General features: G+C 44.4%; 1 protein-coding gene and 2 non-coding genes across 6 annotated transcripts in view; all 3 read left to right on the top strand.

The window, feature by feature from the left end:
• The window catches only part of SASH1 (SAM and SH3 domain containing 1), a 1,049,232-nt gene that overhangs the window by 766,292 nt on the left and 255,817 nt on the right, over positions 1 to 27,123 (top strand). The window contains exon 1 of one of the 4 annotated variants that reach the window (XM_032274341.1): positions 5,294 to 5,398. The exons of the other annotated variants lie outside the window; for them this stretch is intronic. Coding sequence (XP_032130232.1) covers positions 5,378 to 5,398 — 21 coding nt within the window. The 5' untranslated portion in view covers positions 5,294 to 5,377. Of the gene's footprint in view, positions 1 to 5,293; positions 5,399 to 27,123 lie in introns of those variants that run through there. 4 annotated transcript variants of the gene reach the window in all.
• LOC116549806 lies at positions 12,707 to 12,813 on the top strand. Its single transcript, XR_004268086.1, has one exon. It is a non-coding gene; the product is annotated as a U6 spliceosomal RNA (small nuclear RNA).
• Positions 13,356 to 13,495, top strand: LOC116549868. The gene has a single exon (XR_004268132.1). It is a non-coding gene; the product is annotated as a U4 spliceosomal RNA (small nuclear RNA).

Here is a 27,123-nt window from a genome sequence, read left to right as displayed (position 1 = left end):
AGAGAAGCTCTAGAAACAAGAGAGCTTTTCTTTTCTTCTTTTCTTTTCCGACATGGCCTTGATCTGTTGCCCAAGCTGGATTGCAGTGGCATGATCATGGCTCACTGCAGCCTCAACTTCCCAGGCTCAAGTGATCCTCCCACCTCAGCCTCCAAAGTGCTGGGATTACAGGTGTGAGCCGCCTACAGAATCAGCCTTCGAAGGGAAGGGAGCTAGAAGTCTATTTTCAACAGGCATGCTTAGCAGGCAGTTATGAGAAACTGCGTGCTGAATCATAGTCTGTGAGTTGGAAGGGTTATTGTTTAAAGTCTTCCCCCTTTAAAAGGGGGTTTCTCAAAACCATGTGAAACTTTATGAATCTCCTGAACGAAAGGCCAGTGTGTGTTAACCCACTACATGAACCACCAATAATACAACTGTTAGCTATATCTCTGTGCTGGAATCACCACCAGCCTTTTGGTTCCTTTCAGTTCCTGAACTTTTTAATTCAGGAAATTTTGACTGACAGAAGAGATTTGCAACGATATGAATCTCTTCTAAATCAAACAATTTGCGATGCCAAGCAATGCATAGAAAAAAATCTTTCATTTCAAAAGAAATGTTCGAATATTGTGAAATAAAATAATAAGCTGAGCTTTCTGATGGGTATAAAGAGACTGACCTCCAGATGGTACAGACACCACTAAATTTTTATTGTTTTTCTCTCAAAAGGAAATATTGCACAGTTCTACAAAGCGTACCCCATGACTTAAAGCTTATGTGGGAAAGATAGGCAGATCACACTTAATGTAAATAACATGCAAACAAGCTACTGTGTTGCAGAAACATTGAAAATATGAAGGAAAAAACATGATCAACTGCTTACATGTAAGTTGCAAAACTTTGCTCAACTCTGTGCAGTTTCCCTCATCCACCATTTTAAAAGCATCAAACTGCCAGAAGAGTTGGTCTATCAGCTCCTGCTGAACATCTAATACTGTTATTGAGAATTTAAGCCTTGCGGAATTCCATTCCCTCTGGGGTCCCGTCTACCTGCATGGCCTAAGTAGTTAACCTTAAAATATTTTCTCCTTTATTTTTCCTGCATTGAGTCCAGCCTTCATCTCAGCTTTGTTTGGGCCGTAAATACTGTCAATATTCAGAGACTACATTTTATTTTTAAGCTTTTTAAAAAGAAAGATAATGGAGATTGGTTTTAATAAATAGATTAGTTTGAGATATTTACATTTCCTTTATAATGGCTTCATATAAGTTACTCAGTTCTAAACTTTGTCAGATAAGGCGCTGGGGAATAACGATGCTGGATCTGGTTTGAATTATATCTTTGGAAATTATAGCCACTTGCTTTCTGTAATAAGCGCTTGTTTTAATGTGCATTTACCATGCCCATTTCTTAGCATCTCTTTTTATTTTTGATAAAGTGTTTTCATAGAGGATATCGATGTGTCCCACCTTTTAATAGTATGAAATAACAATACATTATTGCCGGATTTGTTTACATTTGGAAAAAGTCCTGATCATGTATAAGAGGGTATATGATAAATGCTTGGAGTCCCAGGCCCCACGGAGGTGTGGCAGCTAACAACTGCGAGCTGACTTGTGAGGAGCTAGTGTACGTGATACCTTCAACAAGAACAGAGCTATGGGCACTCCCAGTTGGGTACTCTCCCTCTCAATTCGTTATTGTCTTTTTTTTTTTTCTGGGCTAGGATATTGCCCTGTTGCCCAGGCTGGAGTGCAGTGGCACAGACCTCCTAGGCTCAAGACATTCTCCCACCTCAGCTTCTCAGGTAGCTAAGACCACAGGCACACACCACTATGACCAGCAAATTTTTCAAATTTTTTATAGAAACAAGGTCTCATCATGTTGCCCAGGCTTAACCGATCCTCCCACCTCAGCCCCAGAAAGTTCTGGGATTATAGGTGTGAGCCACCACCCCCAATCTAGTTTCTTTTTTTGTTGTTGTTGTTGTTTTGTTTTTTTGAGACAGAATCTCCCTCTGTTGCCCAGGCTGGAGTGCAAAGGCATAAACTCAGCTCACCACACCCTTCTCCTCCCGGGTTCAAGTGATTCTCCTGCCTCAGCCTCCTAAGTAGCTGGGACTACAGGTGCTCACCACCACGCCTGGCTAATTTTTGTATTTTCAGTAGAGACGGAATTTCACTATGTTGGCCCGGCTGGTCTTCAACTCCTGACCTCGTGATCTGCCCACCTCAGATTCCCAAAGTGCTGGGATTAGAGGCATGAGACACCGCCCCCAGCCGCCTGGTTTCTTTAGGTTTGTATCTTTTTGTACTTTCCTGTGCTTTGTTGAGTCATTTCAGTGTTAGATGGCATGTTTGGATGAGGACCCACCCTGATTGCCTCATTTTAATTTAATTACCTCTGTAAAGATCCTATCTTCAAATAAGGTCACATTCTGAGGTATTCAGTATATGAATCTAAGGGGTGTTGGTGGGGCACAATTCCACCCTCAACAGTAGCACTATACATGATTATTTTAAAGATTGTTCCTATATCCTCAAATAATAGCTGATGAATGAAAACAGGTTTGTGGAAAGAAAACTGTAATTGCGCTGATATTCTTTGGAACAGGACTTTACTGGTATTTGGCAGGCAAGTGGGTACCTCCCACAACTGTGAAAATGATCATCTCCCAGTTAGCTGGCTCCCAGTGTACGGCTGTTTTCTGTTGTACACCATAGACCGATATACACTGGTGTATAGACTTGGCTGCTGTGCTCCTACGAGCCAAACTCTATGGCAAAAGCTGCATCCAATGGGGCAGAATTTCTCTTTTGGTTGCTGGGACAGCAAGAAGATGGACAGACTAACACTTTCCTGGTATAGACGAGGAAACAGGTCAGAAACAGGGAAGAGGGTGGCAAAGGTCACAGGGCTAGTTAGTGGAAATCCTGGAACTAGATCTTGGGTCTCCTGACTCCTAAGCCAGTGCTCTTCCGCCAAATCATACATCCTCCACCCTGTGTATCCCTCACCTACCCACCAGCTGTCAAAACTACCCACTACTCACTGACAGTATCTGCTTTTCCTTACTTATTTTGATATTTTTTAAGGTTTTTTTTTTTTTTCTTTTTATAGAACTGAACCCAATTGTTTTGTTTTTGTTTTTTGTTTTCTGGGTTTTTTCTTTTTTCTTTCTTTTTTTTTTTTTTAGAAAGTTTCACTCTTGTTGCCCAGGCTGGAGTGCAACGTCATGATATCAGCTCACCACAACCTCCACGTCCTGGGTTCAAGCAGTAATCCTGCCTCAGCTTCCTGAATAGCTGGGATTGCAGGCATATACCACCACACCCAGCTAATTTTGTATTTTTAGTAGAGATGGGGTTTCTCCAAATTGGTCAGGTTGGTCTTGAACTCCCAGCCTCAGGTGATCCACCCACCTCAGCCTTCCAAAGTGTTGGAATTACAGGTATGAGCCACTGCGCCCAGCTCTAATTGCTAAGTAAGTGCATTATTGACACCCAGGAACAGAATTAAAATTGGGGAGTTATGCCTTTGTTTCCCTAAAAACCTGTCAACCCAAAGAAAATCTGGGCATCTAATTGACATAAGGTAGTGGGTTTCTTGACCCTTCAGATCCAATTTTTTGGCTAAAACTTACTTTATCAGCCAGAATTGTAGATATATGCTTCAAGGTAGAAAAAAAATTGTCTAAGATGTCACACCAGTGGCAGTTAGTGATTACTTTTGAAAACAAACAAACAAAAAAAAAACAAAAAGGCTCTTACCTTCTGTTTTACCAGTCCTTGGTTAATACATCATCACTGGTATTAGAGGTTTGGATTTTGGATATCATCTATTCAATTCAGCCACTTTACAAATAAGGAAATGGTAGCCTGGGCAATGGCGTGTCCAGGGCCACTCAGTCAAAGAGAAATCTAGGGACAGCTCTCTGTATCTGAACATCTCACCCACAACTCTAAATACCATTCTGCTGTTATCTAATGGTTATGTTAGCACATTCCCAAGCTACAGGGAGTTTAATTTGTTTTTCCCTATGAAGACAGGAGGAATGCTAGCCCCAGTGTTTCTTAGTGACTTTATGCTTTACCATGTAGCCCTGTTACGTCACACCGACGATACTAATTTTAAAGAAAAGACTGTGGCTGGGTGCGGTGACTCACGCCTGTAATCCCAGCACTTTGGGAGGCCAAGGCGGGTGGATCACCTCAGATCAAGAGCTCAAGACCAGCCTGGTCAACATGGTGAAACCCTGTCTCTACTAAAAATACAAAAAATTAGCTGAGCCTCATTGCGGGCATCTGTAATCTCAGCTACTTGGGAGGGTGAAGCAGGAGAATGGCTTGAACCTGGGGGGCGGAGGCTGCCGTGAGCCAAGATCACGCCATTGAACTCCAGCCTGGGCAGTAAGAATGAAAATCCATCCTCCCTTCCCCCCCAAAAAACAAACCAGACTGTGTTTTCCAAATATATGTATTTAATGTGACTGTCTTCTGACTATTAACTGGCGTTACCAACACCTAAACTTATTTGTGTAGGGAAATGCCATGCACATTAACTTTTAATATTTTTAAGACTGTCAAACTTTTGTTTTATTAGAAGGAAAATGCTTTAATGTTTTCTTCAGATGTCTTCAAAATTCGCACTTTTACAACTTCTTTTCAGGGTTATTAAATCGGGTTAAACTAGATTAAGCCCCAGCGAAGGTGTTTCGGAGTTTGAAGTCTGGCAGACCCTACAAAGTGGTCTCAGAGCAGAGGCCGTTCGGAGATGTAGAGGCCGTGCATGAACGCTAATTCCAGAACATTAAACTTACGTGTTAAATGGATTTCTGGATGTTTCTCTGTGGAAGTCTTGGAATAGCCCTCCCTTCCTTTTCTTGAGCCAAGGAAACTCTGAACCAGAACAATTCGGTTTCAATTTGTGGAAAAATGATACTTAATGAGCCAAACACCATGTGGAGAGTTTTGTAGGGGCGGGGAAAGGGGCATTTTCATCACTGTTGTGTGTTACTAAAATATCTGGATTTCTAGTTAAATATTCTGAGATGTATTTTCAAACTTTGTTTCTGAGGGGTATTTGCAAGCTTCATTTTAAAGTCTGAGAGCTCAAAGAATGAAACTTGCTTTCGTGTCCTGGTATTGTGTTATATGTTAAGCATTTGGAAGGGACCCCAGTGAGGCCTCAGGAAGCAGTTACTGCCTCTCTTATCGTCCTGAAGGCGATTTGTTTTAAAGCTGATAATCCCTAGGGCTGTGAGAGTGTCCCACATCTGCCCTGAATTGAAAACAGATTCCCATTTAGAGCCTTACATCAGTGCTGTGGATTCATGCGATCTGAGTCACAGAGGAAGTCAGAGAGCATTTGAACGTATGGTCAGCAGCTCCCTTCATGGAGGAACAAGATTACAGGGTACGTAGGCTGTCTGTTTTCAAATTTTAAGACTGATTTTACATGTCCTTCTGACATTTAGACTGGTATATTCAGGAAAGATCTATTGTGGGAAACAGGTAGAAAGTAACTGTCAGTATCCAGGGGTTTTCAGTGCTACTGATGGATTCATCAAAATTCCGAGAGGGCTAGGCAGTGTCGGCACTGTAATTCCTTCACCAGGATTTGCCATTTTTCTGACTTATCAATTCATTATATAAGATATATTTATATAATTGTGTAGCTATTTATTTTCCCTCAAGACTTTAAAAAAGGTTTTGTAAGCCAAGAAAAGTTTTTCCTGTTAAAGACCAGAGCTTTTCCAGCCTCTGCTTATCTCTGAATTTTTTTTTAAAGATTTGCACTCACGCTAAGAATGAAGGATGTAACGATGTACTTCATATTGGAATCCCCAGCGGGTGGGGACCAGACGATTAACCATTTCGCATCTATTAGTCTACTGAAGGAGTTTTCTTCTCAGCTTGCTGAGCAACTGGGGAATACCATTTCCCCAGAGAAGAACCGTCTTCGTCTTCTCTGGGGAAATGGTATTCTATAGATTGTGACGTTCTTTTTCTTTTTAATTAAAAAGGGATTTAGATTTGGGCCAAGCATGGGGGTTCATGCCTGCAATCCCAGAATTTTGGGAGGCCAAGGCAGGCAGGTTCCTTGAGCCCAATAATTAGAGACCAGCCTGGGCAACATGGCGAAACACTGTCTCTACAAAAATGACAAAAATTAGCTAGGCATGGTGGCATGTGACTGTAGTCTCAGCTACTTGGGAGGCTGAGGCAGGAGGATCTCTTGAGCCCAGGAGTTCAGGGCTGCGGTAAACGATGATCACACCACTGCACTCTAGCCTGGGTGACAGTGAGATCTTGTCTCTTTTTTTCTTCTTCTTTATTTATTTATTTATTTATTTATTTTAAGAGTTAGGGTCTTACTTTGTTGCCCATAATGTCTTGAACTCCTGGGATCAAGCAGTCTTCCTGCCTAGGCCTTCCAAAGTGCTGGAATTTCAGGCATGAGCCACCCAGCTGACCTTGTCTTTTTTTTTTTTGAGATGGAGTCTCCCTCTGTCACCCAGGCTGGAGTGCTGTGTCGCAATCTCAGCTCACTGCAACCTCCACCTCTTGGGTTCAAACAATTCTCCTGCCTTGGCCTCCTGAGTAGCTGGGATTACAGTCACCCACCCATATGCCTAGCTAATTTTTGTATTTTTCATAGAGACAGAGTTTTACCATGTTGACCAGGCTGGTCTTGAACTGCTGACCCCAGGTGATCCACTGCCAAGGCCTCCCAAAGTGCTGGGATTACAAGTGTGAGCCTCCATGCCCAGCCTGACCCTGTCTCTTAAAAAAAAAAATAGATTTCTTCATGAAAAATAATTTAAGAGAAGAGTACAAAGATCACAAAGTAGGGTCTGAGAGCCAACAGCTAGATGCCTAGGTGCTGAGCCCCAGCCTGGCCTGAGGGCCCTTCCTGTCCCTTCTCAGCTTCTGGCCTGGGCTTTGGTGAATTGAGGCCTCTCAGGTGGGCTTCTGGAAGGCTGTTTTGCTCACTACTGTCTCTGAGGAGCTGAGACCAGTGCCCAGTATTGTCAGTGCCCAATCAATACTTATTGAATGAAAGTAGAATTAGCAGTTGGACACAGTGACTCACACCTGTAATCCCAGCACTATGGGAGGCCAAGGTGGGTGGATCACCTGAGGTCAGGAGTTCAAGACTAGCCTGACCAACATGGAGAAACCCATTCCCTACTAAAAGTACAAAATTAGCAAGGCATGGTGGCACATGCCTATAATCAATCCCAGCTACTTGGGAGGCTGAGGCAGGAGAATCGCTTGAACCCAGGAGGTGGAGGTTGCAGTGAGCTGAAATCCCGACCTTGCACTCCAGACTGGGCAACAAGAGCAAAACTTCATCTTAAAAAAGAAAGAAAGAAAGAAAGTTGAATTAGGGAAGGGAGCCCTAGAAGAAATGTCAGTTTGAGCTTTTAAGCTAGTGAGGCTTTGCTTGGGCACGTTTCTCCTCGCCTTCTTGGTAGGATTGCCACCAGAGGAGAGTGGGTCACTGAGAGAACAGAGCTGGACTGCCTGTCAAAGCAACTGGGTATGACACGTACAACTCCACGGTTATGGGATGAACAAAGTAAAAAATATCTGAAATATGAGTTGTGAGAGGTAACAGTCATGCCCTAGAGGGTATTCAGGAGTGGTAGATGGGAGAAAGTGAACAGACACGGCTGGCAGGTTCTCTCTTCAACTCGGGGCAGACGGGCTCATCAAGAATGTTCCAAGAGAACAAAGCCTGCTCTTGTTACTTGCGCTTCCCCTGGTTTGAGAAACAATACGTTCAGAGCAGCCCAGTTGGCAGGTAACGTTTTCATTCCAAACGCCAGAACTCGGGTCCCTTTTGACTGGTTGCCCACAGTTCTTTAAAGAGGGAAGGGTTTTCAGGTGCCAAAATTCGACGGCAAACTGTGCCATGGGACCATGCCCTCTTAATCCCAGAGAGACAAAGGCTTTCTTTCAGAAAAGGAAGCAAGCACTTTGGGTTTTTGTGCTGAGGATGCAAAAAGATGTATTGATCAACTCAGACAGAAAGGGGAATTATCAGGCTTAGGAACGTCATATCTGTCCTAAGGAGAAAAGCGAATGAGCCTTGAAATCTATGGAAACAGTTCCAGTTCGGACAAGCTTGCTTTGTGGGAGATGATTGTATATATATCTCAATTTAACTAACCTAGTTAATCTACCTGATTAAGTGATCAACCTCAGAAGTTTGGGGAGAAAACAAAATCAGTGTGGCAGAGACTTCCACAGTGATACCTGAATTATAAACTTAACTACTGTTACCTCAAGGGAAATCTAGATCCAAAATCTCTCTGCCTATTTTCCAGTAACAAACCCACCACATCTTCATTTAGTGCAATATCATCTTGCTCTGCCCCTCCTCTAATTTACAGCCCCATATTTGGATGCCAGGGATTCGATGACCTACCACCAAGGCACCAATGGGTGGTGCCACCATGCCAATTCACAGAACTCCTGGCTCTTCAGAACTTTTGTAAGCCATTATTTAGAATTCAGGACACATTATTCCCCAGAAACAAGGTTAGGCTCCCAGCTCTACTCCTGAATGCAAATTTATCCTAAAATACAGAGAATTAGTTACAAGCATCTGCAAAAGGGAAGAAGCAACTTCCAGCATATTGCTTAATGGCATCGGAGAATACGTTTTATGATGAACTGTAATAATGCTCTCGAAAGCATTTTTAATATCCTTGAGAGTTCATTCTTGGCCCTGGACATCATTTGTTTCTTAGTCTGGACCTTAACCACCTATCTTAGGTGCTTTGTCTCCTGCTGCTTCCTTGAATGGTACCCTAGGCTGAAGTCCAAGCAAATTATTTGCATGTGCTTTTCCACTTGTGGTTTCTTTTGCCTAGTCCTCTTCTGATTCCTGGCAAACTCTTGATGAGCGCAAACATTCACACAGTTAATACTCCTCTGTGACGCCCTGGTCAGACTCCCACCTCTCTACTCCCTTGGCCACAAACACCTCCGAGAAAGTTTTGCAGACTTCAGGTGGTTCCTCCACTGACCTTCCAAAATTCCAAGGACCCCAGTTTAAAAAGCTGCCCTAGGAAATATTAGAAATCCCCCCTCCCTACCTCTCTTACATTTCCATAAGATCTTATAAGTACCACTTTGTATTTACATTAATTACATTATATTACAATTCTTTTAGGGGGCGGAGTCTCACTCCGTCACCCAAGCTGGAGAGCAGTGGCATGATCATGGCTCATTGCAGCCTTGAACTCCTGAGCTCAAGCAATCCTCCTGCCATAGCCTCCCATGTAGCAGGGACTACAGGCATGCATCATCACACCCAGCTAATTTTTTATCGTTTGTAGAGACAGGGTTTCACGTGTTTCCCAGGCTGGTCTCAAACTCCTGAACTTAAGCAATCCTCCCGCCTCAGCCTCCCAAAGTGTTGGGATTTCAGGTGAACCACTGTGCCCAGCCTACTTCTACTTTTATGTGTGGGAGGAATTATGGGTAGTGGGAAAGAGACTGAAGCTTAGAGTTAAAATGTATATGTTCCAACTCTGGCTCTCTGCTTTCCAGTTGGGTGGCCTTGGATAAGTTAATTCTCTTTCCATTTTGGCTATTCTTCGTTTGTAAGATGAGAGTGATACCTGCCTTTAAGGAATTGTTGTAAGGATTACATAATAATCCATCGAAAAGCCCTAGCCTAGGGCTTACGCCATACAAAGTGAAAAATAAATTGTTAAGAAAATATAAATCTAAAAAAAAATTTAAAAAAAAAGAAGAAAATATAAATCTAAATCTGAAATGGAGAACATAGAGCTCTAAAGCCAGAAGGAACTTGCGTCTCCTCTGTCCAGCGTTGGACTTTCTCCTTTTGTGACTCACCCCCTTCAGTTTGAAACAGCATGTCAATAGCCCAGCACTACCTTTTTACAGCCACTTCTCAGATCACTTACGTGACTAAAATAAAATAAAACCTAGCTGGGTGAGGTGGCTCATGCTTGTAATCCCAGCACTTTGGGAGGCCAAGGTGGGCGGATCACAAGGTCAGGAGTTCAAGACCAGCCTGGCCAGCATGGGTGAAACCCTGTCTCTACTAAAAATACAAAAATTAGCTGGGTGTGGTTTCACACGCCTGTAGACCGAGCTACTTGGGAGGTTAAGGCAGCAGAATCGCCTGAACCCAGGAAACAAAGGTTGCAGTGAGCCAAGATTGTGCCGTTGCACTCCAGCCTGGGCGACAGAATGAGACTCCGTCTCAAAAAAAAAATAAATAAAATAAAATAAAACTTAGAAGAGTAAAAAAGGAGGAACAGTATCCAGGTGATTTGTAAGTGTAAGAAAGAAAAAGTAAGCTGGATGGAGGAGAGAGAGCCAAGTTCACACGAAGGAAAAAGGCAGAGGATGATGAGAAAGCTGAGAGCAGGTAGTAGCAAAGGGAAAGGGAGAGAAGAGAAACTGCACCGTTGGGAAACTGTACTTCCAGGATCGTAGAAGAAGCAATTGTTCCTTTGAATATATACACCTGCAAGTGCACTCCTGTGCATTTTTTACTCAAGAAATGCCTTGTGTAGTTCTGAGTACTTCACATAAATAATCATGGTAGTCTGACATGGTGGTTTGTACCTGTCATACCAGCTACTTCAGAGGCCAAGGCAGGAGGATCACTTGAAGCCAGGAGTTAGAGGCAAACCTGGGTAACATAGCAAGACCCCATCTCTAAAAAATAATAATGATGATAGTTATCCATTGCTAAAATTTACATACCATTTACCATATGCCAGGCACTGTTCTAACTCTTTAGACATATTAACTCATTTAATCCTCACAATAACACTGTGTGATAGATGCATAAAAAATCCTATTTTACTGATAAGGAAAGGAGACACACAAAAAGTCCCATAACTAGGAGATATAGGAGCCAGTATTTGAACCCAGAGAGTCTGGCCCCGGAGCCTTGCACTTTTAATCAAAATGACAACCATCATGCAGAAATGCACCTGCAGCTGGAGTGGCTCCTGGCATGGGTCAGGTGGACAGTGTGGCCACTACAGTCAACAGCACAGTAAAGTCCAGGCTGGTTGACATCCCCACCGATATACTTTCCAAAATACCACACTAACACCTGAGAAGCTAGACGGGTAGAATTGTGTGGCATGGAGGGACACTGGGTTCACTGCGCTCAGACCAGCCAGCTGCTTCTGCTGAGAATGTCAGGAAAGGCTGGACCCAGGGTCACTGGTCAAACTCCCTGGGGATAGACACAGGGCAGAGGTGAGATGATCTCAGCTCCCATAAAACAAACACTGTAGTGTCAGAAGGACATCATCCTCATTCCAGATAACGTCCAGGAAATTCTACAAAAATTCTTTCTGAAAGTTTGCAGGCATTAGTATGTTGACACTCCAGTAGTTTTCCAAATATGAAAATAAAGACACTTGTGCTTTATTTTTAAGAACCATCTATTTTGACCTTCTTTTAAAAGCGACAAAATATGCAGGTTTGTTTTGTTTCGTTTTTGAGGCGGAGTTTTGCTCTTGTCAGCCAGGCTGGAGTGCAATGGTGCAACCTTAGCTCACTGCAACCTCCGCCTCCCAGGTTCAAGTGATTCTCCTGCCTCAGCCTCCCAAGTAGCTGGGACTACAGGCATGTACCACCACGCCCGGCTAATTTTTTGTATTTTTAATAGAGATAGGATTTCATCATATTGGCCAGGCTGGTCTTGAACTCCTGACCTCAGGTTATCCACCCACCTTGGCCTCCAAAAGTGCTGGGATTACAGGCATGAGCCACCATGCTCAACCAAAATATCCAGTTTGTGTGTACTCTGTTTATGTTTCCTAGATTGGATTTAACAGATTCATGTTCTTAAACAACTCCGTTACTTTTATACTGAGCCCTGAGTTCCTACCTCTCCCTTTTTATTTTATTTTATTTTCTCATGTGAAAAATAGAGACTTGTTCAAATAGTTAACATAATTAACAAATTTTAAAATTCTGATCCAAGGGTGTGTTGGGCAGGCAGGAGTAATGTAAGTTCTCCCTTTTTCTATCTGTTTGAATGATTATGAGCATTTCTGCAATAAATAAAATCACTACGCAAATGCTTCAGGGTTATCCAATTAGCTGCCTATTTTAGTCATGCTCATTTTCAGTCATTCACATGTCCCACTGATGTTGGAGGGCATGGTTTCTGGTAAGAATGTTTGAAAGGTTGCCAAGTTTTCTCTGCCCCTAGTACATCTACTCAGCGACCTACCAGACCACCTTCCTTCTGACTCAGGGGGACATGAAAAATAGCATTTGACACCTAGGATGGTAAAAATCAGAAATCAGGAGCCCCAGCCTCCTCCTCGATGGCTGACAGTGCGGAGGGGAAGGGAAAGGAAAGGAAGGGAGGGCTTACTACACGTCTTCCTACATCTTGGTCTCCACTGTTTTCTCATTACAGCCTAGCTGGGGAACATCTTACCTAAAAACCCATTTGTTAGAAATTCTATCTCCTTTGGAGCATTTTTATGTCTTTTTACATGTCCTGGAAAGAAATACTGAATTAAATTTAATTTTAATTTTAATTTAATTTACTTTTAAATTTAATTTAAATTCTGAATAAAAGGCCTTATATAATAAACTGACTAAAAAGAGCTTAACCATACAAAAGTAGGTTAAACAGAACAAGGAAAGGCACTTTCAAGTATACAAAACAATCCTGTCATTAGAGAAAAACAATTCTGGGCTCACTTCAGCAGCACATGTACTAAAATTGGAACAACACAGAGAATGCTAGCATGGCCCCTGTGCAAGCATGATGTGCAAATTTGTGAAACGGTCCATATTTTTAAAAAGCAGTCAATAAACAAAATCTGCAAGTTCAATAAATATGTAATATAAATACTAAATAAAGTTAGGTAACGCCCTTGGTGGAACTAATTTTTTTCATCATTGAACTGCTCTCAAATACCAAGAAAATATAGAACGCTAAAATGAAACATGGACTCTCAAAGGTCTAGAAGCTGAATTTTAAGCAAACTCTTCATTTAGCAAATGAATCTTTTTTTTTTTTTTAATGGAGACGAAGTCTCATGCAGTTGCCCAGGCTGGAGTGCAGTGGTGCAATCTCAACTCACTGCAACCTCCGCCTCCTGAGTTCAAGCAATTCTCCTACCTCAGCCTCCCGAGTAGCTGGGACTACAGGTGCATGCTGCCACGCCCAGCTAATTGTTTATATTTCAGTAGAGACAGGATTTTACCGTGTGGCCCCGGCTGGTCTCAAACTCCTGGGCTCAGGCAATCCGCCTGCCTTGGCCTCCCATAGTGCTAGGATTACAGGCGTGAGCCACTGCATCCTGGCCAAGCAAATGACTCTTTAAGAAACTGGTTTTAGCTTTGCGCAGTGGCAGTATCGTAGCCAGTGAGGTTTATCCGATGCGCGATTATTGCTAATTGAAAATTTTTCCCATATCCCGCCATGACGACTTGAAATACAGTCGGTATTGGCAATTTTTGACAGTCTCTACGGAGACTGAGTTAAAAAATAAAAAAAAAGAAAGAAAGAAAGAAACTGGTTTTAGGCCAACTGGCTACTCGGCAGGGCCACTGTAGAGCAAGCATGAGATTTAATGAATGTAAATCTCCCAGCCTAGTGCCTAGCACATAGTGGACACTCACTCAATAATATTTTGTTGCATAAATGTTCAGTCACTTAGACAAGCCAACTCAGCTATCCCATTGGGTTCTGTTTGCCAAGGGGTAGCATGGGTTATCGTCATGGGTAATTCTAAGATTACACAAAAACGATTCCTAGAAAGACCAATCCCCTGGCAAACAAAAATCCCAGAATGCTGGGACTTGCTTTCTAACCTTTTACAAAAGGGTTAATTAGAGTTACAACTCAGTTGCTCTGAGAATTAAATGAAATTATGTTCATCTATCCATCCATTCATTCATCCTTTTAAAAAATATTGATTGTCAGGAGCAGTGGCTCATGCCTGTAATCCCAGCACTCGGAAGGCTGAGGCAGGCAGATCACTTGAGGCCGAAGTTTGAGACCAGCTTGGCCAACATGGTGAAACCCTGTCTCTACCAAAAATACAAAGATTAGCTGGGCGTGGTAGTGCACGCCTGTAGTCCCAGCTACTTGGGAGGCTGAAACAGAAGAATTGATTGAACCTGGGAGGCAGAGGCTGCAGTGAGCCAAGATTGTGCCACTGCACTCCAGCCTGGGTGACAGTGAGACTGTCTTGAAAAAAAAAATTCCCACCCCTGCAACATTCCCCCCTCTGACATTCCCCCTGACACCCCCCCACATTTTCCCCCCAACATTAAAAAAAAAAAAAAAGAAAATATTGTGTATTTTCAGCACTGCAAGGATTGTTCTTGTGCTTGGTTGATGGTGGTGATCAGACCAGCCAAGGTCTCAGCCCCCATGGAACTTACATCCCCCTATGAAGCACTTGACATGCAATCCTGCCATCACCTAGCACTGGGGCCCGCCTCTGGGTGGTTGCCCTGGAAAGAGCAGCCAGCTTGGAAGTCAGACTGATGCCCACTGCAGGCCAACCTCCACCACTTGGCAGCTATTCACCTGTCAGAGTTCAGTGTCCTGGGAAAAGCTACTGAGCAGCAGTCCTGGCCCGCAAATGGATATAATAATGCTCACCTTGCAGGGAGTCTGTGAAGGTGAAATGAGACATACTGAGTAGAAAGCACAATATGTGGCACATACCAGGTGCTCGATCCTTGGCAGTCCTTTATTATCTTGATGAACAAATAGATCAAAAGAGGATCAATAAAGAGGATGTAAAGACCCCCACAGGGGTGAGCCACTGCACCCATCCCTAGGATCGCTTGAGCCCAAGCTGGAGATCAGCCTGGGAAACAGACAGACCCCCGTCTCTACAAAAAGAAGAGAGAAAAAATTAGCTGGGTGTGGTTGCACATGCCTATAGTCCTGGCTACGTGGGAGGCTGCAGCCGGAGACTCGCTTGAGTCTGGGTGGTTGAGGCCAGGGTGAGCCATGATGGCACCACTGCACTCCAGCCTGCGTGACAGAGTGAGACCTTGTTTCACACAACAAAAGGGACAGAGAGAGAAACAGAAAAAGACCTAGCACCGGCACAGAGAATAAGGCACATCATTGTGAAATTTCAGAGCAGTAGGGTTAAATAGGAGAGACTTTTGTTTTGTTTTGTTTGAGACAGTCTCCCTCTGTCACCCAGGCTGGAGTGTAGTGTCGTGATCTCAGCTCACTGCACCTCTGCCTCCTGGGTTCAACCAGTTCTTGTGCTTCAGCATCCCAAGTAGCTGGAATTACAGGCATGCACCACCATGCCTGGCTAATTATTTGTATTTTTAGCAGAGACCAGGTTTTGCCATGTTGGCCAGGCTGGTCCGGATCTCCTCACCTCAAGTAATCCATCTGCCTCGGCCTCCCAAAGTTCTGGGATTACAGGCGTGAGCCACCATGCCTGGCTGACATGCATTGACTTTTCTTTTTTCTTTTCTTTTTTTTTTTTTTTTTGAGACAAAGTCTGGATCTGTCACCCAGGCTGGAGTACAGTGGCACTATCTTGGCTCACTGCAACCTCTGCCTCCCGAGTTCAAGAGATTCTCCTGCCTCAGCCTCCCGAGTATCTGGGACTACAGGCACCTGCCACCACACCTGGCTAATTTTTGTATTTTTAGTAGAGACAGGGTTTCACCATATTAGCCAGGCTGGCCTCGATCTTCTAGCCTTCTGATCCATCCGCCTTGGCCTCCCAAAATGCTGGGATTATAGGCGTGAGCCACTGCGCCTGGCCGGCATTGACTTTTCAATAGGAACACTAGCATCCAGGAAACAACAGCCTGGAGATTCTGAGGGCAAATGATTTCCGACCTAGAACCCTCAGTTAAGGGTCAGATGGGCTAGAAGCATAGAAGGAGTCAAAGCATTTACATCGCCTACACCCCTGTGCTGCAAGCTCCCGGGGACGTGCTCCACTAAAACAGGGAATGACCAAAGGAACGAGCAAAGCGCAACCAACTCAGACAGGGCTCCCGAAGGCACGTTTCAAGGAAGGAAGACACGGGACCGACTCATGAGCCTGAGGACTTCATCCTCCCATGGGGTGTGTCATGGTTCTGTCAGAGTTTGGACCAGGGTAATGGATGGGGACATAGAGAAGCGAGCAAATTTTAAAAAGAAAACAAGAAGTCACCGGGCGTGGTGGCTCATGCCTGTAATCCCAACAATTTGGGAGGCCGAGGTGGGCGGATCACCTGAGGTCGGGAATTCGAGACCTGCCTGACCAACATGAAGAAACCCTGTCTCTACTAAAAATACAAAATTAGCCAGGTGTGGTGGAGCATGCCTGTAATCCTAGTTACTTGGAAGGCTGAGGCAGGAGAATCACTTGAATCCAGGAGGCAGAGGTTTCAGTGAGTTGGGATCGTACCACTGCACTCCAGCCTGCTGACAAGAGTGACATTCCGTCAAATTAAAGAAGAGGAGAGGACAGGAGGGGAGAGGAGAGGAGGGGAGGGGAGGGGAGGGGAGAGGAGAGGCAGGAAGGCAGGAAAGGGAAAGAAAAGAAAGGAAGGGAGGAAGGGAAGGAAGGAAGGAAGGAAGGAAGGAAGGAAGGAAGGAAGGAAGGAAGGAAGGAAGGAAGGGAGAGAAAGAAAGAAAAAGAAATGCGATTACACAATCATGTCAGCAGTGATATAAATGAAGCCATAAATTAGAATGTAACTGTCGTGGCCACTGAGGTGAACCAAGAAGACCTCCTTTCAAAGAACAATCTTGAGGGACGTATTCCCACTTCGGCATCCCTGACTGTCTTAGTGGAAAGGTCCCCTCCCCTGGGCAGCTGTCAGCCAATGGCTGGGCAGGGCAGGAAGACTGGCGTGGCCATTGCTATTCACTGCAGGACTTCTCCAGTGGGCGCTCTGTTCTCTGGGTCTCCCCATGGACCTGATGGTGAATTTCTCAGGACTACACTGAAGCCTGAAGCTCTCCGACTCAACCTCCTCCCTTGCTGCTCTCCTTCTCAGGCCCCATCCTTCACAGGCATCCTGCCCAGGAGATATTCTGTATTTCTAATTCTGTCTTGGGAAATCAAACTGTCAGAGGATCAAACTAACACAATCACTATATTAGGAGAAGAGGAGAAGGAAAATTGGAAAGCAGTGTTAGGTTCTTCTAGTTTAGATGTAGTATCCCTTCACCAATCTACAGCCCAACCCTAGCCCCTCTCCCCAAACTCACTCCTCCCTGTTGTCAGAACGTGGCTGGAGCCACTGGTTCTAAGTGTAGCTCATTTCTCTGCCAGAGAAGACGCCCTAAAGCTGTATCCAGAGAGCACCTGAAGAATACACTCATGTATCCCAAGGAGGAGACAAAGTGATCCCAAGCCAACTGCTTCCCAACTTTATCTGGGGACTCCTTGCCAGAAAGCGTACGATTTGTTTATAGTGAAGTGAGGATTTACTTCTTTTTTCTTCAGAGAGGTCAGCAGCTGGTCAAACTAGTCAAACGCTGTCCTCCCACATGGCTAAACGCACTGAAAGAAGAGGACGGGGACAAAGAGCAGAAAGAGATGATTGCAAGTCAGCTCCCTGCTCCTCCTCTCCCCTACCTCCCCCGCAGCTGCGACCACTGCTCTGCGGCCACCTGGGTCTTGAGGCAGCAGCCCCAAAGGCCCCCAGACTCCTGCTACATACCTTCCTTCCAGAGCAGTCAGGCTGGGTGGAATGTAGGCAGGGAGGTTGCAGGTGTGTGCGTGAGTATGCCCGTGTGTGTGCACATGACAGAAACCACACAGCATCACAGCACATAGTCATAGGAAGAACAAGAGTATTCGGCTGGACTCAGTGGCTCCCACCTGGAATCACAGCACTTTGGGAGGCCAAGGCAGGTGGATCAGGAGATTGAGACCATCTGGCTAACACAGCGAAACCCCATCTCTACTAAATACAAACTATTAGCCAGGCATGGTGGCACATGCCTGTAATCCCAGCTACTCAGGAAGCTGAGGCAGGAGAATTCCTTGAACTGGAGAGGCAGAGGTGCAGTGAGCCAAGATCGAGACGCTACACTGCAGCCTGGGTGACAGACCGAGACTCCATCTCAAAATTAAAGAAAAACAAAAGTATTCCCCACTCGGTGTGTCAGTCTACGCGGCTTTCATATTAAGCCACTGAAGAGCTTTCCTCGTCTACTTCTGGTCTTGCAATAGATGGAGCAATACAGGAGCACACTAAATGGCTTGGGGCGATATCTCATATCTATGTAATTTTTTTTTAAAGTGCAGTAACCAGGAGAAGCCAGAAATTCCAAAATGCCTGCCCTTAAACCTGTGAGGTAGCTACAGTGTGTTAGCAGGAATAGCATATCATCCACTTCAGGCCAAGGATGAAATCATTCCAATGACCAATATAGGAACTACCAGAAGAATTTTGATGACACGAACCAAGAGGCAGGCTAAATTTTATAACTTTTTTATTATTTGAAAGTAATACATGGGCAGGCAAGGTGGCTCATGCCTGTAATCCCAGAAACTTAGAAAGCCAAGGTGGGCAGATCATCTGCGGTCAGGAGACCAGCCTGGTCAACATTGTGAAACCCCGTCTCTACTAAAAATACAAAAATTAGTCAAGTGTGGTGGTGCATGCCTTTAGTCCCAGCTACTCAGGAGGCTGAGGCATGAGAATCTCTTGAACTCGGAAGGTAGAGGTTACAGTGAGTTGAGATCGTGACATTGCACTCCGGCCTGGGTGACAGAGTAAGACTCCATCAAAAAAAAAAAAAAAAAAAAGTAAGTAATACATTCTCTACTGTATAAAAATTAAAATTTATAAGCAAGGATAAAATAACCATAATTGCATAACCTAACCCAGAGGCACCCATTACTTTGTTTCCTTTTAGTCTTGTTTTAAAGTATTTTCCAGAGCTTTGAAATCTTATACATAATTTCATATCCTGATTTTCCACTTAAAATTTTGTCAAATGAGTTTCCTTGAACCATTACAAACTCTTGTTTTGAAGTCTGTATAATATTCCAACTCACAGAAGTAGCATAATTTGCCCAACCATTCTTCTTCGTTGGACATTTAATGTTATTTCAAGATTTTCAAATTCAAACAAATGCTATAATGAACTTTTAGTGTATAAATCTTTGTCCTCATTTCTGATAATTTTCTCCCAGTAGAGCCCCAACAGAAATGGCGCCCCTCAGCCAAAGGGTGTGAACATTTTTAAGGCCAAGTAAATCTTTTTAAAGACAGATTTTAAAAAGTTTGTTTAATATTCAATACTTCTTCAAACAAAATGAACAAACCAACAAGTGCGTGCCCATTACCCATTATCCAGCTTCAGAAAACATCTTACCTCCACAGCTACTGCCACTCCCTACCTCTCCCATATCCACGCCCCCCTCTCAACTCCAAAGATAGCCCTTTTCTGCATTTGTGTTCTCTGGATTATTTAAAGGTGCAGAACTTCAAGGATATATGGTCTTCCTATTAGAGAATAAGAGAGAACAAGAGAAAGGGAGGGAGGGTTCCAACAGAAGTGCTGGGCCCCATAGGAAGACGTAGGTTTGAGGTAGGGCTGCCTGCACTGGAGTCCAGCCTCTAATACTTGCCACCTCTGGCTTTAGAAAAGTTGCCTTGCCATTTCCAAAGTCCTGTTTGTTTACCTAGAAAAGAGGTTCTATCTCCCCGCTGTGGTTGCGGTTTAGCCAAGATAAGCATCTAGCATCCTCCAAGGATGGCATATTACTTAACAGTGGTCTCTGGCGATGGGGGGCCCAGGCAATGCCGCTTTCTAGGATAGTAGCCAGAGAACACTTTGTAGGTTTTGTTGGGGGCGCAGTATTGATGCTGCCCTTGCTGTTTTTCCCAGAACAGTGAGAGGCTGTTTCTGTTTGGCTGATTGGTTGGTTTGTTCTTCTTCTTGTTTGTTTTCCTCTCTCTCTTTTCCACAATTTTCCTTGAGTTCTAAAACAGACATTCATCAGATGTCTGAGTAGTTTTCTTACAGATAATTCCAGTAGTAGATGTTTTCCCCTTCTTTTACTTTTCAAGTGAAAGTGAAATTCTCTGAGCATATACCAATCCTGCAACCCTGGACTTACCTCCTTGTGTTCTTACCAAATGAGCAAAGAAGCACCAACAGTTTTCAATGCAAACACATAATTAAGGTAGTCAGATGGCTGGATTACGGACTTGGTGATCTACAATGAGCAGGTGCCTCAGATTCTGTTTGTATTACTGAAGTCTCAGGTTGCTTGCATGGGTTGGAAATTGCAGAGATTATAAGCATTAAAAATTGAAGTTTACTTCTATAAGGAACTTTAGCAATAGTCTAGTGATAGTCAGTGGATGTTAACTTTCTTTTATTAGGAATCTCCACAAAATTATGATTCTATTGTAAAGAATGTACCTTTCTCTAAAAAGTGCCCACATGCACGTCCACATAAAATCTTTACAAACATCAAGGGATTTGAGACCTCCCTGAAGCAGATTCATAGACCCTCCATTAAGAGTCCTGTACTAGGCCGGGCACGGTGGCTCAAGCCTGTAATCCCAGCACTGTGGGAGGCCGAGGCGGGTGGATCATGAGGTCAAGAGATCGAGACCATCCTGGTCAACATGGTGAAACCCCGTCTCTACTAAAAATACAAAAAATTAGCTGGGCATGGTGGTGCATGCCTGTAATCCCAGCGACTCAGGAGGCTGCGGCAGGAGAATTGCCTGAACCCGGGAGGCGGAGGTTGCAGTGAGCTGAGATCGTGCCATTGCGCTCCAGCCTGGGTAACAAGAGCGAAACTCCGTCTCAAAAAAAAAAAAAAAAAAGAATTCTGTATTAGTTTGCCTAAGGCTGCCATAACAGAGAATCACAAACTGGGGTGGTGGAGAGGGAGCTTAAACAGCAGAAATTAATTTTCTGTCTCAGAGGCTTGAAGTCAGATATCCAAGTGTCAGAGATGAAGGCATCGGCAGGATTGACACCTCCAGAGACCTCTCTCCTTGGCTTGAGGCTCAGTCTTCTTCCAGCGTCTTCCCATGGCCGTCTCTGTGTGTGTCTGTGTCCTAACCCTCTCTTCTAGAATGACACCAGTCATACTGAATTAGAGCCCACCCTAGTGACTCATTTTAACTTAATTACCTCTTTAAAAACCCTGTCTCCAATTACAGTCATATTCTGAGGTCCTGGGGATTAGGGTTTCAGCATATACATTTGGGGGGGATGGAACACAAATCAACCCATAGCAAATCTCTGAGCTAGTTAGGGAACTGCAACCCAGAGCGGTCCAGAGACTCAACCACAGGCACATGAGTGTTTAGCAGCAGAGGCAGAACCACAGCCCAGGGGTCCCATCACCGAGGCTTCCATATCACCTTGCGCCTTCTCCATGTGCTTTGTCAGACCACAGTGTGCTGTTCCAGGAGCCTATGGGGTGGAATCGAGGGTCTGACTTGAGGGCTGAGACATGGATGGAGGTGCTGTTCTTGCCTCGGGTCTCTGACGGCATCAGGAGGAGACTTCAGCTCCAGGATGCTCTCCTTCCTCCAGATGCTTGGGCAATTCCCAGGACAATACCGAAGAAGTCAGCTCCTAATGATGGCTTCTTGAGGATCAGTGGGGCAATTATGGGGTGCTGATGTGATCCAGTGTGATCTTTCCTCTATCAGCAGGATTCAGGGTTGTTTGGACCAATTGTCCCTACGACTTGGGAAATGAAAGATTTTACTGACAAATATTTAGAATCTGTCGGCATGTCAGCATCAAATGTTCTTCAGTCTTGGTGTCCAGCGGCCCCTGCTCTCTCTCCTTCTAGGTGTGTATCACATCTTTTCCAGGATCCTTTGAGGATGGCCACACCCCCTGCCACCATGGCCACAGTCTGTTTCCCTAGTGACATCCATCAGAGATGGCAATTTGCTGCTCTTGAGCTGTTGCCTCTGTTCTGTATTAAATCTATTCTAATGCTCTCTTTGTCTCTATTTAAGATCATTTTATTTTGGGTCTGTTTTTGGAAAAGATTGTTACTTCACACTTCACTTTCTGCTCTGTGTGTGTGTGTGTGTATACATGCCTGTAATCAGTGCATGTGTGCGTGCGCGTGTGTGTGTGTGTGTGTGTGTGTGTGTGTGTGTGTGTGTGTGGTATTCCTCTGTTGTTTTCGACACCTCCCAGTTGGGGATCATTTGTAAATTTAGTTAATGAGCGTTTAACACATTCCCTTTGATGAAGCTGTTAAATCTGAGCGCACACTGGCACCCTCCCAGACCTCTCCCGTCTCTCAAGCCATTTGTGTTTCCCCCTTTTCAACTGCTTAGTTATGGTTTCTTGTTTGTGGGCACGGTGTGGAACTAACCTTTAGTCCTCTCTGGAAACAGTAGGGCTTGAGTTTTGTAAGAAAAACTTATGTCTGTATTCAAAGCAAATCTGTGTTTCTGGTGGGCTTTCCTTCTCACCAAACAAAATAAACTGGAAACAGAAGGGTATTTTATAATCGCCCTACCTGATCATGCATGTGGCAGGAGAGACATCGGCTATAGCTGTCAGCTTTTGCAAGAACAAGCACCAAGCTCAAAACCCGTGGGCTCTGGCTGTGAGGGAGTTTCCCTGGATTTAATTATAACTTGATCTCTGAAGAGGGAGTGTATGTCAAGTGTGCTTTTCAATCACTTCGAGAAATCAGAGTAAATGACAGAGCGGCCCTGGGATTTGCCTGTGAGATGAGCCCTCATTACCATTTCCTATAGTAGAGTCATCACGGGAATCAGCCCAACCCTGCGACAGTGGCAGGAACACAGGCTGTCTCCAAAGATGCAGATTAGAAAAGAAACAGCTCCCGGATGACTCTAAAAATCAATTTTCTAAAATTCAATATAATTAAAAATATAGAACTACAACAAAGGAAGGGGTTGAACCATAGATGCATCTGTACTTGAAACAGTCAGCTGTCTTTCAACATAAAAAATCCTGGCGGGACACAGCGGCTCACGCTTGTAATCCCAGCACTTTGAGGCGCTGAGGTGGGCGGATCACGAAGTCAGGAAATCGAGACCATCCTGGCTAATATGGTGAAACCCTATCTCTACTAAAAATACAAAAAATGGCCGGACTCAGTGGCTGACACCTGTAATCCCAGCACTTTGGGAGGCCAAGGCGGGCAGATCACGAGGTCAAGAGATTGAGACCATGGTGAAACCCTGTCTCTACTAAAAAAAAAAAAAAAAAAAATACAAAAATTAGCTGGGCAAGGTGGCATGCGCCTATAGTCCCAGCTACTCGGGAGGCTGAGGCAGGAGAATTGCTTGAATCTGCGAGGCAGAGGTTGCAGTGAGCCGAGATCACGCCATTGCACTCCAGCCTGGGTGACGGGGCGGGACGCCATCAAAAAAAAAAAAAATCCTGCCACTTTTATTTTTTATCTACCACATGCGTGTTCCTTGCTTGCCATTCCTGACTTCAAGAATATTTGACTTCTATCATTTCCTACACCTCAGCAAATTCCACGCCAACACTAGAGCCATCACAGACACACACAGAATACACTCATGTGTGTACACACACGCATACATGTACACATACATGTACACACACACACATATACACACATACACTCTCCAGGCTGAGGCTACTCTAAGATCAGAAAAATGTCCTGGTAGTAATTAGATTGACATTTCCAACCTGGTTCTTAGCAGCCAGCCCCAGAGTCTGTGTTTCTAAATGTGAACAACGCATGTTGCCTGCATTATTGGCATCAAAGCCTGGGTACCAAACAAAACTGACCAGAGAGATCTCACCTCCTACGCTTTAGGTTACTAGAGAGGCAGTCAGGTGGTGAGAGCTGAATCCCACACGGCACACAATGTAAGGCATACCTGTGCCCTTATTCTTTTTCACTGTCCCAAAAACACAAAACAAAACAAAGCGCCAGAACACGACATGAGTTTCAAGGGATTGTTTGCATTCATTCCCAGCCCAGGTCACCTCACAATCCATAACTGAGAAGCGTTTTATACTTTGAGCTGATGGAAGGCAAGAAAAGAGAAGGGAGGGCTGGCCGGTGTTGACTCGGGCGGGGACAATGGCACACTTGGTGCCAAGACCCCACTGGTCCCTTCCTGTGGAAAGCGTGAGCCTACCTAACTTCACATGCTTCACAGTCTCAAGCCTACGGCCTCTAACCTCATTTTTGTCGATATTTTCCTTTCCTGTTGACTTTGGGGTAAAGGCAGTAAAGTGGTCAGAGGAAGGGTCTGCCCCTCAGGCATCTCTGGTGGATTTGTCTGGTCCAGGAACAGCAGAGACTTCGCAGTAACCAATGCCTTTTTCATGGGAAAATAAGTCACAGCTGGCTTTTAGGCAAAGGTTTCTTTTTAAGCCCGATTAGCCTTAGAGGCATAGACAATGGTGACTGAAAAGGCTGTCAGACCTAGAGAACATCTGAAACACAGGAACCTAAAAAGAAGTGCAGTGAATTTTGTGTGTTGAGGAATAGGGTCCAGGGGATTCGGTACTCTTTGGCAAATTACCAGAGCGTGATTGCATTTCTATCCTGACAGCACACACATGTTGTTAGCCTCTGTGAACACACATGACAGCCGTGAGTTCTATGAGAAAAGTATTTTGTTGTTGTTGTTGTTTGAGGCAGTCTCGCTCTGTTGCTCAGGCTTGAGTGCAGTGGCGCAATCGTGGCTCGCTGCAACCTCCGCCTCCCTGGTTCAAGCGGTTCTCCTGCCTCAGCCCCCCGAGCAGCTGGGATTACAGGCATGCGCCACCACACCAAGCTAATTTTTGTATTTCTAGTAAAGATGAGGGGTTTCACTATGTTGGCCAGACTGGTCTCGGACTCCTGACCTCAGGTGATCTGCCCGGCCTCCCAAAGTGCTGGGATAACAGGCATGAGCCACTGTGCCCCGCCTTCTGTGAGGAAAATCTAAGTGTTAATGAAATATTTCGTTTTTGTCGGTGATCACAGCCAACACCCTTTGGCCTTTGTGTCTTTGATTCCTAAATATATAGAGACAATTTCTCTCTCCCAGAACTGGGAGAATTAATGGGAATTAATTCTGGGAATTAATGAAAAGTTTCTTATAAATTTCTGTATGTTTTATGAAAGAGATAAAAGGCTTTTCTTCATGCTTGCCTTCTTCCACTTTCTCTCTCTCTCTCCCTCTGAGACGATGTTGCTCTGCTGCCCAGGCTAGAAGGCAACCGTGCAAATCATGGTTCACTGCAGCCTCAATCGCCCCTGCTCAAGCAATCCTCCTTCATCAGCCTCCAGAGTAGCTGGGACTATAGACACACACCACCATGCATGGCTAATTTCTTGGTTTGGTTTCGTTTTGTAGAGACAGGGTCTCGCCATTTGCCTAGGCTGCTCCTGAATTCCTGGGCTCCACCAATCGTCCCTCCTCAGCCTCTCAAAGTGCTAGGATTACAGGTGTGAGCCACCTCACCCAACTCACTTTATTCTTCACATTATTTCATCCCACACTGTTTCCAGCATTTTCCTTTCCACCTGTGATATCCAAGCCAAATGAACCGGAAATAACCACAATAGCACTTTTTTTAATAAGGTGCAAGGTGATTAGGACATTTTGTGGTGCTCATTCTCTTTCTTGGTGTTTTTAGAATATTATTTGATCCGTGCCCATGTTCTTTTAAATATTTTTCATATTGAAGAGTGACTATCATAAAGAGTACATTGTGACTGCAATGTTGCTTTTTGATCCTCACATTACCAGCCACCATTGGAAAATCTTCAGAATATCTTGAAATTTGTGGTCCAACCCATGTAGTCAGGAATGGGAGCCAGGAGGCCGTGAGGATCAGCCTCCCACACACTTGCATTTCCTGACAGGCAGCTCAGGTGCCTTCACACTGAGGGGGCACAGAATGACATGTCTCAGTGTGTCCTTGATATTAGATAAACCCGAACTTCTGCAATTTGAGAACCCTGAAGTAATATCATTGCTTGGACTGTTTCCCTCACTTGTTTGGAATAAAGTTCAAGACAGTTGAATTCCTATTTAGCAAAACACAAATTACATCACAAAAGAAAAAAAATATTTAACTTTATTACAAAATGCCAAGGCTTTCGATATGGCTGAGAGCCAATGGATTTCTTCTGTGGTATATTTTAACTTGAATTCTTCTTGCTAGCTTCAATTAGGAAAAAAAAAAAAGAAGAAGAAGAATTTTGCTGAGACTGTTGGAAAAGAGGCTCTTCGTTGTATAATTTCTAAGATGACTGGTTTAAGCCCAGAGCTGCTGATGACCATCTTCCCACCATACCAAAAAGCCTGCCTAGGCCAGTCTCGGTGGCTTATGCCTGTAATACCAGCACTTTGGGAAGCCAAAGCTGGTGGATCACCTGAGATCAGGAGTTTGAGACCAGCTTCACCAACATGGAGAAACCCCGTGTCAAATTTAAAAAATAGAAAATTAGCCAGTCATGGTGGTGCATGCCTGTAATACCAGTTACTCGGGAGGCTGAGGCAGGAGAATAGCTTGGACCCAGGAGGCAGAGGTTGCAGTGAGCTGAGATAGCGCCATTGCACTCTGGCCTGGGCAATAAGAGTGAAACTCTATCTGAAAAAAAAAAAAAAGAAAGAAAGAAAGAAGAAGAAAAAAAGGCTGCCTAAGATAAAATCAGCACAGAGAAAGCAGGGCTTAGGTAAAGAGAGACGCAGATCCCCAATGACAACCCAAGCACTTGGCCCCATTCCTGATATTTCAGTGATGGGAACCAATCAGTTCCCAATAGGGGCCAGTGCAGTGGCTCACACCTGTAATCCCAGCACTTTGGGAGGCTGAGGCAGACGAATCACCTGAGGTCAGGAGTTCGAGGCCAGCCTGGCCAACATATTAAAACCCCATCTCTACTAAAAATACAAAAAATTAGCCAGACGTGGTGGTGGGTACCTGTAATCCCAGCTACTCAGAAGGCTGAGGCAGGAGAATCGCTTGAACCCAGAAGGCAAAGGTTGTAGTGAGCTGAGATCACACCATTGCACACTATCCTGGGCAACAAGAGCAAAACTCTGTCTCAAAAAAATAAAAAGAAAGAAAGAAAGACAGAGAGAGAGGGGAAGGAAGGGAGGAAGGAAGGAAGGAAGGAAGGAAGGAAGGAAGGAAGGAAGGAAGGA

This window comes from Sapajus apella, unplaced genomic scaffold, assembly GCF_009761245.1.
Source record: "Sapajus apella isolate SASKATOON/1434 unplaced genomic scaffold, GSC_monkey_1.0 scaffold6, whole genome shotgun sequence".
NCBI classification, from domain to species: domain Eukaryota; kingdom Metazoa; phylum Chordata; class Mammalia; order Primates; family Cebidae; genus Sapajus; species Sapajus apella.
This window is presented reverse-complemented; position numbering and strand designations above follow the sequence as displayed.